This window comes from Cryptotermes secundus, unplaced genomic scaffold (assembly GCF_002891405.2).
Source record: "Cryptotermes secundus unplaced genomic scaffold, Csec_1.0 scaffold136, whole genome shotgun sequence".
Lineage (NCBI taxonomy): Eukaryota > Metazoa > Arthropoda > Insecta > Blattodea > Kalotermitidae > Cryptotermes > Cryptotermes secundus.
In genome coordinates this window covers 91,013-103,601 of record NW_019718618.1, presented here as the reverse complement: position 1 = coordinate 103,601, position 12,589 = coordinate 91,013, and the positions used below count along the sequence as shown (strand labels likewise).

General features: G+C 41.2%; 1 protein-coding gene across 12 annotated transcripts in view; it reads left to right on the top strand.

The window, feature by feature from the left end:
* Positions 1-12,589, top strand: part of LOC111861588 (liprin-beta-1) — a 129,081-nt gene that overhangs the window by 100,563 nt on the left and 15,929 nt on the right. For 11 of the 12 annotated variants that reach the window (XR_004512738.1, XM_023846328.2, XM_023846314.2 and 8 more), the window contains 3 exons: positions 2,913-3,125; positions 6,539-6,658; positions 7,132-7,384. Coding sequence is in view for 11 of the 12 variants with exons in the window: in XM_023846328.2 (XP_023702096.1) it covers positions 2,913-3,125; positions 6,539-6,658; positions 7,132-7,384 (586 nt within the window). In the remaining variant the exon portion in view is untranslated. The remainder of the gene's footprint in view (positions 1-2,912; positions 3,126-6,538; positions 6,659-7,131; positions 7,385-12,589) is intronic. The other variant, XM_033750486.1, reaches the window with a different exon arrangement.

Here is a 12,589-nt window from a genome sequence, read left to right as displayed (position 1 = left end):
TTCTTCATGAATGCAGTGTGAGACAAAGTGGCAACATCCGGACAGTACAAGGATTAGGAAGGATACTGTCTTCTGTAATATGACAGTATGTTGTCTCATAGATCTTTATTGATGTTTCAAGAGAACATACTGCCTCCATCATCAGGGTAAAAACATAGTGCTATGCTACCATAAAGATGCGGGCAGCAAATTCATCTGAAATGTCTGTCAGATTCTGCCTTACTACCCATCTTTTCTTTAAGAACTCTTTTAAGCTATAGCCTGATTTTAATGTCATTTGGGTTTGTGGGGGGGGTATGAAAAGTGAAACCTGTCAGTTGAAGAAGACAGTTTTCTCGGTTGTAACAGCTTGTTGTTTGGAGACAGCCCTTACATTTGAGAGGAACATATCCCCCCTCTTCAAGGTCAGAAAATAAACGAAGCAAGTGGAAAGTTAACCTAACCAATGAAATGTCAGGCTGTATCCGAGCCACGTGGTGTCACAACCATGAAGATGGTACTTGCGCTGCTCTGAGAACCTCAAATCCAACACGATGTATTGTCACATGATTGAGTGACTGTAGACAGGGTTTGGATTGGTAATTGGATTTATTGAACTCTTACAGATCCTTGACTGCAAGCAATTTTAACCTTGTCACTAATTCACACACTTTGCAGTTCACTAGAGCACACCCTTAAGTCTTCTCAATGTGCCATGTGTTGAGCAGTCTTCTTATAACGGCTTCCAGCGGTGGGTGTTCCCCTTCCTCTGGATTCCCAAACTGTCCCTGGCCTTAACTACAGCAACTCTTAACTAAATTCACTGACTGACTCAGTCACGAACCGACTCCACTCCACACTAACTGTCCTACCTATAATACCTCGTGACGTATCACATAGGAAACACTGCTTTCCATTATTGTTGTATAAAATTTTTGCCGTGGAATCGTGCTTGTTTGTGAAGGCATTACTCAGTAAGGGCTGTTGTAGCATTGCTTCTTTAGCGGTTGTTGCCTAGCAATGGGTCTACATGTTACAGTATCATTTAATTTTGAATTGGTGAGAGAATATTGTATCTGGATAACTTTGTGAAGGAGGTAACAGTAGGAGAAAAAGTACAGAGCTTCTTGATAGCCACATCAAGATGTTTGGCACAAAGGAAATTGATCTGGACATTTGTGGAAATGGTTCATCAGCCGCTGTCAGGTTCTTGAGAATATTGATGTAGTTAATTTCAGTGTAATTTAGGTACCTCATGCTTGTAATGTGCTTACTAGTTACTGCTCAAAAGAACTGCTTGGAAAGCTTTCATATAGCTCTCAATGCATGTTAGGTAGAGTGGATATGTCACTCGCCATCTGTGAAGTAGAAATGACTTTGTCTTCTTGAAGCTGCATTGTTGGAAACCATACAGTACGGACAATTCTTCGTAAGATGAGGCACCGACTATACAATTAATTAAGTTGCAACATCATGGGCCTCCTGTACATTCTTATATAAAAGAAATATCGAACTTCCAATTGGTCCATGGAAACATATGAAAAGTAAAAAATCAACGTCTGATTCGATGTTGTATAACATCAATTAAGTTTTATCTTGTTTTATACAATAACTTTTACACGTAGTTTTTATATAATCTGACTTATTGTATTTTTATGCAAAGTATTTTGAATGATTGATGACATTGTGTCCAATCTAATGTACAGCAGTTCAGTGGTATATGTTTGTTAATATGTGTTTGCCTGATGATGGCCGTTAGTGGCTGAAACATGTAGCGAAACCATAGCTGGGCACTAACCTTGATTTTTTCTGTTTGTTGTGTTATGACAGTCAATAAAAGAGTTGTATCTTATAAATTTTGTTATGATGTCAGCATTACAATGTTGTGAGCCAGATAACTCAAGTCAATATAGTGACTGAGCTACCAAACAGGCTGGCATAGAAGTAATTCCCTAGATTTTTATTCAGGAGGTGTTCAGTTCAATTCTTGGCTATGGCACCAGTTATTTGAGTGATGTTTTGCATTGTCTCCCATAGTCCCTTCAGGAACATGCCAGGATAGTGTCTGAATGAAGCCATGACTTCTTCCTTACCAATCCTTCTAACTTCAATCATTCATTCATCAGTCATCCTACAAGTTGATGCCATATAGTGTAAATATTTACAGTGTTGTAAAATAGCCAACAAATAAATAGAATGAAAGTGAGAAAAATTGCTGGAGAACTGGAGATTTGGGATTCAGTTCCTGCCTGCAGTAATCATGAGGCTTTGCGTTGTGAGGGTGAAAGTCAAATGAGGCTCACCATTGCCAAATGATAGCTCACCTGTGCTATAGGGTAACCACTCCTTTTGAAGTTCTTTTGATACGACTGTGAAGCTTATCGACTTGTGAAACGTGTAGCCATGTAGTCTGATAGATAGATACAAACATTTCAGAGGAACCTGTTACATTTTCATGCCCATTTAGTATGATATTTACCTTCACCTTGGAATATTTAAAGATAAGGAGACATCTGTATCCTGTATTGGTCACTTGTATTCCATTGTCATTATACTTAAATAGTAACTTTTATTTATTTGATTGAGACAAGGAATATGTGACTTTAACAGGAGATGAAGAAAGCAGTCTTCTGGGATTTGGCACCGTGTATATGTGGTGTTAACCGACGTTTCGGAGGAACGTATCGCCTCCATCTTCAGGATAGAAGAAAAAGTATAAGAAATCTGCAAGCGACAAGACCGTGAGACTCTGCTTTTACCGTTCTCACGGTCTTGTCGCTTGCAGATTTCTTATACTTTTTCTTCTACCCTGAAGATGGAGGCGATACGTTCCTCCGAAACGTCGGTTAACACCACATATACACGGTGCCAAATCCCAGAAGACTGCTTTCTTCATAGTCACCGCCGTGAAAGCCTCAAATCTTACTTAACAGGAGATGTTGTCCCGTTCATCGCTGGAAACACAAAAGCTGGAGCTTCTGTCAGCCATGTCAGAACTGAAGCTACAGCAGGCAGCTCTAGAACGGGATAATTTGGAGCTGCGAGATCGTCTTGGTGAGGAACGTCGTAGGAACAAACCTCCGGTAATACCACGCTCAACATTGTTAGCCACATCCACACCGGTCAGCTCCCAGCAAGCCTCGCAGGTAATGTGACATCCAGTCTTACTTCTTGCATGTGACTCGTTCTTACCGAGCAAGTCGGCTTGATTGGCAATACTTCTGACTTGTACTCAAGAAGGGGGACTGGTTTGAATCACAGCCAGAACACAAGCTGTTCCTGAGATTGTTTGGTGATTCTTCCAAAAATGTCTGGGAAAATACCAGGATTGTGTCTCAAACAAGACCACAACCTCATCATTGCCCATCCCTTCCAGTTTGTTATTCACATATTTTTCCATCTGCATCTGCAGATGGCTAGTCCAATGCTGCTTATTTTGTAGTTTTGCTTTTCCCAAAAGGAATTCAGTTGTGCCCTTTTATGCAAATATTCCTCTTCTGTTTAAAATCATATTGTAGCATGTGTAGCTGTCGCTATTTGACAACCATGAGATGAGCAGATATACCAGGGCCGTTTCTGGACAACAGCTCAGTTAACATGTTTCTGCAGCAACAGTAGAAGAGCTGTGTTTTCTTTGTGGTCCATGCCAAGATGTTATAAACAAGGGACATGGTTAGACCAAGTTCAGTTCTGTATGGGAGGCTGTGAAGAAAAAGTTATTTGCAAGAATGCAGCTGAGAAGAGAAGACTTTATGTGTGATATTTGGAGTTTGTAATTCAGTGAGACGGTTCTAGTTCCTGTGTTATAATCTCTTGCCAGGAAATGACTAGTGGAGACTGTAATAGACGGAGGACACTACTATATCTAACAGTGAACTGCAAATTGTGGAAATTTGTAGTACAACCTGTAAGTGGTGAATAAATCCATTCACCAATCCAAACCCCATCTGTAGTCACAAATACTACGTAACACTATCATAAGAAGATCACTGTCTTCTGGGATATGATGCTATATAGTCTTGTAGATGCTCACTGATGTTTCGGAATAGCATAATGCCTCCATCCTCAGGGTTTACATACACTGGGTTAGCCATAACTGGAAGCATGGATGCAACCACACCAGCAGTGTTCTGCTGCCTGTGGTTACATGTGCATGTTCTCAACTAAAAGCACTTCTCAGTTACGTGTAGCTCCTAATCACTGTTTTGCAGTTCTATGGAGCAACTAATTAATAACTAACACATTCACCAGTCACAGTATTTGCTGCAAGCCTCCTGTCCAATGGGTACTGGATGTAAAACAGGCGGGGCGTGAAGCTGACCACTCACTTCACGACTAGTGCCGAGGTCAAGAAAATGTGGCTCTATACATCCACTCCCCAATACACCTTCATGGCATAGTTGTTAATTGTGAGTAGTGAAGCACAGGGCCAACTTTACCTTTTACCTTTATGGTGAACTAACGGGATTGCCCCCTCCAGTAGTAGTAAGACTGGCCAGAGTACACAGAGAGATGCACAGTTATATGCTACCCTCACTCACACAAGGTTTCGTAACAGTTCTTATGCATCTAGTTGTACTGAGTTAACTACATAGGTCATACCGAAAGTCATGATCAACTTCTTTTTGCATACAACCTGGGAACAGCAGACGAAAGAGAGTACGGTGGTAGGTGGAACCAGCTGTTATGTTAACCTTGAGTGCCTTGTGACGTCAGTAGCTTGCATCACGTGACCAGTATCACTCCTAACAAAATGGCCAACAACCATATGTCGTTTCGCCAGTGTGCTGTCATCGAATTTCTTGTGAAAGAGGAAATCCCTTCCTGCAGAAATTCACCAGAGACTTGAGCGTGCTTATGGAAGTGTGTGCATGGGTGCGAGCAGTGTTCGAAGGGGGGTGAAACATTTTAAAGATGGGAAAACGAGCATCAAAGATGAACCTAGGAGCGGTCGTTCTCAAACAGCCTCAACTGAACGCAACAAGGAAAGAGTGGATGAGATCATTCAAGATGACAGGCGTGTGACTGTTCACACAATAGCCTGAAAACTTGGAATAGGACACAGTGCAGTACAGGAGATGATTGAAAGCTTGGGCTATAGGAAAGTTTGTGCTCATTGTGTCCCGCGGTTATTGACCGAAGACCACAAAGGTCAGCGAAAAGCCATCACCTCAGAACTGCTGCAGAGATATCGACACGATGGCGATGATTTTTTGCTCTGTATTGTGACAGGTGATGAAAGCTGGTTTCACCATTTCGAGCCTGAAACGAAATGGCAGAGTATGGAATGGCACCATTTTCATTCTCCATCAAAAAAGATGGCAAAGACTGTGCCATCAGCTGCGAAGGTGTTGGGCACAGTCTTCTGGGATGCAGAGGGGTTTATTCTAGCCAAATTCCTGGAACCTGCACAAACCATCAATGCTGCTCGTTATGTCCAGATGCTGCACAAGCTCCATCGTGCATTGCACAATAAACGTCCGGGACAAAACATCATTATTCTGCATGACAACACTCGTCCCCACGCTGCTCGCCTCACATTGGAAGCAATTGCAAAGATGGGGTGGGAGGTTCTTCCACACCCCTCCTATAGCCCTGATCTGGCACCCTCTGACTACCATCTTTTCGGATTTGTGAAGGATCAGCCGCATGGACAACGTTTTGAGACAAGGGAGGCAATTCAGAAAGCAGTGCGTCACTGTCTTCGGATAGCTGGAATGTAATTTTACAGAAGGGGAATTTTCAAACTATCAGAACGCTGGGAGAAATGTGTACAAAGAAATGGCCGATTATGTGGAAAAATAAAGAAAGGTCTGTAGATTGAGGTGGTGTATATGGTTTGTCAATAATAAAGCATGTTACTTTACAAGAAATTGTTGCTCATGACTTTCAGTACGACCCTCGTATATGTTCCTGCTTAAAATCGGTGGATTTCTACTGTAGTGCATAATATCACATCCAAGAAGATAGTAATCGTTATTGTCATCACTCTGATAACCTCAGATCCATTGTTTGTCGATGGATAATGTAAAACACCATAACGCCATAAACAGTGGCATTTCCTGCATGTTAGACACCCGCTGCTAGTTCTAGCAAGTTTGTGCTGACAAAATAATGCCACTATGACTGGATGGCAAATAACCAAAAAGGCCCACAAGACTTTTCATGTTGTAGCTTCAGGTTCACGTCACTGTGTAATGTAAGCAGTAAACACAGACAGAACAGTCACCTGAAGCAGGACATTTTAGAATCCTTTTCATCTTCCCTGTTTTCTGTAAATCGTTTCATATTGTGACCATTAAGTCGCAATAATCTGAACATGTTAAGCGGCAATGTGAATAAAACCAATTAAGAATTCCAGCACCAGTGATCGTTTTCATCGCCGTCTCTGAAATGTTATGTTAATTGTGACCATGTTTCGATAAAGTTTATCTGGTTTTGACTGATGGGCTATAAGATGGCTACATTTTTCATCATGTAGGGCAGAATTTATGCTTTCATGATCCCTACATGGAATTTTCTTGTTACTGTTGCTGCAAGATGGATTGTGTGCTCACAGCTACTGGGAGGAGTTTCGCCATCACCCAGTCCAGTTTCATCACTGTCTGAAGGCAGCCCACGTCGTCTGGGAAATCATCCAAATAGCATGGAAGACTTCAAGGACATTCCAGCACCTCGGGTAATGTTTGTACTATTTTTGTCCAGTTTTAACTAAAATTTGAATGCATTGACATCTTCAGTGCAACTCATCAGTATCACATTTCTTGAGAATCCATTTGATGATTCTCATGTTGTTACATATGGACAGATGACTAAACCTATTTGTGTGATCAGCACATGCACCTTCATCAGTGTCTGAATGGACCAGTAGGCCAAACACTGCTGCCGATGATTACAATGGTTAGCATCTTTGTATAAAACAGTGCAGGGCTAGAGCTTTCTCTTTTTTACAATAATTCTTGAGAAGTCAGCAATCTCCCTTTGAATAGATAGTGACGTCCTGGAGTAGGGGGGTCATGACCCTCATTTTGAGATATCATGGGTTATATGGTTATCTGAGAATTGAATGCGGCTGAATATGGCACGTATGCATGTTGCTGAAAGTCATCCTGCAGATATGCACTGTATTGTAATAACTTCTATTTCTTCCAGACTCCACCGGCAAATTACAGGCGTAAGGTAGAGCATTATGGTAGCCTGCCTCGCCAGCGTGTTACAACAAATGGTATGGCTGTCTCCCCCATGGATGGCATCAGTCCTGTAGCAAATGCTGCTGGCATGAGGAAGGGCGTTGCCTTCGGTAAAGGACTAGTTTCTTCATTCCTACCCTTCCAACATCCATTGCACCAGGCATCGAGGTTAAAGGTCTCCGGTCAAGACAAGAGTTTCTCCACACCCAATCTAGGTGACCTGCAGGGCACATATGTGCCATTGGTCATACCTTTCAGTGCCTGAATTGACAATGCCAATAACTGACGGTTGTTGTGCGTCTGCATGGCATGATACGGTATGGCAAGGCATGCCTGACCTTCCTCTCCCATGTCAGCTTCTCTGATACTCTCTGTTCTTGTCTGTCTCCACATTTCAGCTGTTATAAAGTGAGAGCGATGTGACACGGGGCAAGTACTCTGCATGGCAAGGGTAGAAATTTATGTACTTGTGAGGATATTGTCTTCTCGAACGTGACACTCTGTTGTCTGGTAGGTAAAGGTAAAGCTATCCCTATAACAGGTTCCGGAGTTTCATAGGATTGTGAGATGTTGAGACTCCCACGTTTTCTAGACATTTGGCTCACAGATGGCAGTGAGGTTGTCAGCCTTATGTACCGGCCAGCCACCCTTTACTCCCAGGAAGATTCCTGATGTTCATTCTTGTTAGGGGCTCAGTCAAACCCAGGGCCTGTAGTGCAGCTGGAAGAGTTAGGCTAATTGAAAAATCCAGTGACCTCATCAGGAATTGAACTAGCAGTCAGATAGTCGGTATACTGTTCATCCTTTAGTTCATTAACCACTTTCTTAGTTAATTATTTAGGATCACTAAGTTCTGTAATTTCTGTTTCTAATTCATTCATTCATTATATTACTTTTGCTCCCTCTGGACCGTAGGGCATCCGTAAAATGCTTCGTTTCACTTAAGTTTCTTAATCTTATACACTGTCAGTAGGACTCCTTGGGCAAGTGATCAACCTGTCGCAAGGCTGCCACCTACAAAGGACAACACAAACAAAATAAACCTATACGAACATCCATGCCTTAAGTGGGATTCTAACCCAAAACCCCAGCATTCGAGCAGCTGAAGACAATTGATGCCCTAGACTGCACGGCCACTGTGAGCTGCCTGTTTCTAATTCCCCATAGCTGAACCCTCTGCATAAATTAAGGCATTTGACCAATAATAGGTGTCACCAGAAATTCTTTTTCATAGAAAATATGCAGTTACAGAAAATTGTATTGGAAATCCCAGGGTTTGTGTGTTTACTTATATTTTCTTTATGTATAACTGATGCTGTGATGAAACTTCTACATGGTTGCATGCAGTTACAGAAAACAAGCTTGTAAGTTATCCATTGAGAAATGGCTTCTGAATGCTCGTATCACACTGCAAGTAACTGATATGTAAATGAAAATGTGCGTTTAAACCTCTACAGTACGTAATAAATGAAACATAATGGCTTCTGAGTAATGCAGTGAAAGTTTGTTACAGTGAATGTCTGTATTAAAATCGAGGCTTGTCATATAACATGTTTTTATTAAGGTTATATCCTTCTGAAATGTGAGACCATGTAGTTTGGTACTGATGTTACAGAGGGACATCCCACCTCCCTCTTGTAGTTGTAAGTCACTAATCACCTACATTTTATATTTTCTCCATTTAGTATTCAAATCTGCTGTTTTCTAAAGAAAGTAATCATCATAGTCCAGGAATGTGGGATTTAAATCTCCCTCTACCATTGCACTGGTGATTGTATCGTAACTAGGGCTAATGGTATTTATATTGGAAACATGACCCAGGGCTTTCTCGGACCAGCTGTGCCAACGTGTCATCACAATACAATGATGCATACACTGTAAAGGTTATATGGGGATCACGCTGAATATGCGTTATGCCTTATCTGCTTGAACTTGCTGTTGCATGTTTATGTTCGTTCATGTACGTAAAGCTAAGATGTTGGCATTAAATATAAGCATATATGTAATTGTTGATGATCGCTGTCTTCTCGGATGTGATGCCATGTAGTTTGGTAGATTGTCGCTGATATACTTCCTTTAACTTTCTACCCTGAAGATGGAGGCAGCAGGTTCTGCTAAAACATAGGTAATTATGTACACCACTGTAGAAGGGCATGGATTTAGGTTTCAGGACTACACTGCATCACATATTGAAGGTTTCTTTACTTTCTGGCAAACATTGCAGCTGCCATGTTCAGGGTTAATGACTTTGGAAGGGATTTTGTCAGCTCTTGGATTAGGCAGTGTATTAGAGGTGAAGCTGTGATTGGCTGAAAAGAAAAAGTGTGTGTTGGATAGCATCTTGTTCTGTTAATCTAGTGACAGCATTTTCTTTGACACAGTGCTTAATGTGAGAGCTACAACTGCCAAAATCCATTCCCAAAGTTATTAACCCTGAAGATGGCAGCTGCATTTGCCTGAAATTGCCCATCTCATTCTCTTTGAGTTGATCATTATAACTATATTTGCTGTACTCTTCACCAAATATAATTAGAATGATAAGGCAAGGAATAAGAGATGAGCAGTGCATGTAGCACACATGGGGGAGATGATGAACACATAGGATTTTGGTGGGAAAGCTAGAAGGAAAGAGACGCTAGGATGACCTGGATGTAGGTGGGATGATAATATTAAAATGGAACTTAATGTAAATAGGTTGGGATTGTGTGGGCTGGATTGCTCTGGCTCAGGATAGGGACCAGTGGACGGCTATGTGAACATGGTAATGAACCTTCAGGTTCCATAAAATGTTGGTAAACTCTTGAGTAGCTGGGGAGCTAATGCCTTCCCATGAAGGGGTCAGCTCGATAAGAGTGGGTTAGTTAAGTTGGAAGATGGCAGCTGCATGGTTTGCTGGAACAGGAATCCCTCGACATTTGACATAGCCTGATCCAGACAGTCAGGGCCACACATTAATATCCAGCAGCAGCAATATAAAGACAAGAACTGTTACACTAAGTTACATCCTAGAAGATGGTGGTCTTCATAGTTACCACTGTAAGAACCTCAAATGTCACATGGTTATTGAAGTTGATGTTATAACATGGAATGCGTACATTGAAAACAATGTTTTGTTACATTATTGTAAGTCTCTGTGTGTAATGGCACTTGCTTGTATAGTGTTTATCCATATTTCTGTTTTTACTATGTGATTTTCGCTTTAAGAACACTAACAGCAATAACATTTAAAATTTTTGCTTCTTACTATATATTGGTATTAATTATAATTGAAATGATGTAATGAAATTGAAATTAGTCACAGTATTTCACAGGTACAATTGATTGTGGTCTAATACATTGTAAACACAGTTGAAATCGATTCATGTCAATAAGACAGTCCTACAAAGTAACGTGACAATTCAGTAATGAGTTTTTCTATAGTTTTATTATTATTTTTATTGCTAGTGGGGTGGGACTAAGTCCCTTGTACTGCGGCCACTTCTGGCCTATTGTTCCAGCCCCAGATGATAGGTGAGGGTGATTGTGGAGCAATTGGTGGAATGAACATTGGCAAGGGAAACTGAAGTACTTGGAGAAAACCTGCCCCAGCTCCACTTTGTCCACCAAAAATCCCACTTGACCAGACTCAGGATCGAACCCGGGCCGCTGCGGTGGGAAGCCAGTGACTAACCGCTTGAGCTATGACGCAGCCTTTTCTATAGTATCTACCACCTGAAGATGATCAAGAATGTTGACGCTTGAAGTAGATCATGATAATAGTTATTACTATACATATAGCATCACTATAAGTTGTATTGGTATTCATTTCAATCTTAATTAATAGCAGTAGCATTTGCTTGCTAACTGTATAGTAATTCTTTTACAGAAATTTCCACCGTCTGCATTAGCCACATTGTGTATTGTCTTTATTGTATTGTGATTCACATTTGTGGTTGTTTTGAAGTGTCTTTCCTTTGATCTCAATTGCACATTGTCTCATAAGAGATGGAAGGATACAGATGAAATTTCACCCCAGAAAAGTGTAAACAGTTTCGTGTAAGATGTACTCCATTTTTAAATTTCTTATTGAAAGGAATGCTGTTTTGATCCACCCTGTTAAAATTTAAGGCAAGTTAATTACGTACAGCATTACCTCATTCTAGCTACCGAGCAGATTGACATGGCAGTACCTCTGTATAGACTTGTATCGCAGAGGTACCCAGTTTAAATTTTTTCGGTAACACCAACCTTCATGACATTCTTCACAATTTTCTGCAGTCCCTCCAGAGGAATGCCTGAACAGTACATCATATAGGCCACAACTGCTTCTTTCCACTTCCTTTTGATTTCCTCGATTATCCTGCTGTTTGGTTCTGTACAGTCTGTATATGGGCAGCATGAAGATAAGCCATGAAAACATCTTCCCTAGCTGGAGTGAAGTTATAAACAGTTGTCACCATCTGTGTGTTATTAACACAGAATATACTGAACATGTTAGTGTAGGGCAACACTCTTCACTTACATTTGGAAGGTCCTCTGTTCAAATCTCCTTCAAGACATCACCTATCCTGACTGAAGTTTGTTGTGGTCTTGCTCAGTCCATTCGAACAGTTGCCAGAATAATACCTCAGTTAGGCCATGACTGCTTACCAGATTCTTTTTGGTTCATCAGTAAAGCTACCGTTCATTGCTATGTACATAGTAGCATCATAAAATAATGCCAAAAGGAAAACGTACAGTAACGCCAGCCCTGGGATGAACTGTATAATCAGTTCCCATATTGTATGTCTACCTAACAATTATAAAAGGTGTCCAGGAGGATAGGTCAGTATTCTGGGAGGTGGTAGTATTGGTCATTCCGAGATAGAGCTATTTCACTGTACACTCTACAGACAAGCAGCACGCCATGTCCTCACACGAGTTGCACCGAGATAGAGCTGTTTCACTGTACACTGTGCAGATGAGCAGCACGCCCTGTCCTCACACAGTTGCACCGAGATAGAGCTATTTCACTGCACAGTACACCCTGTACACTGTACAGACGAGCAACACGTCATGTCCTCACATGAGTTGCACCGAGATAGAGCTGTTTCACTGTACACTGTGCAGATGAGCAGCACGCCCTGTCCTCACACAGTTGCACCGAGATAGAGCTATTTCACTGCACAGTGTACAGACGAGCAACACGCCATGTCCTCACACGAGTCGCAAAGTGCATTGATGTTGACAGTTGAAATTTTGAAAATGTATTATACTAGGTAAACTGTACCAACTTCATCACTTGAACAATAAATACTGGTATTAGAAATGGTACATAATATCTCTTTTTATCAAAAGTTTTGGAACTGTACAGTGAAATAGCTCTATCTCAGGAACCGTTTGGAATAGGACACTTTTTTTATAGAATGACCAATACTGTGACTTTTCCTGCTTGGACACCT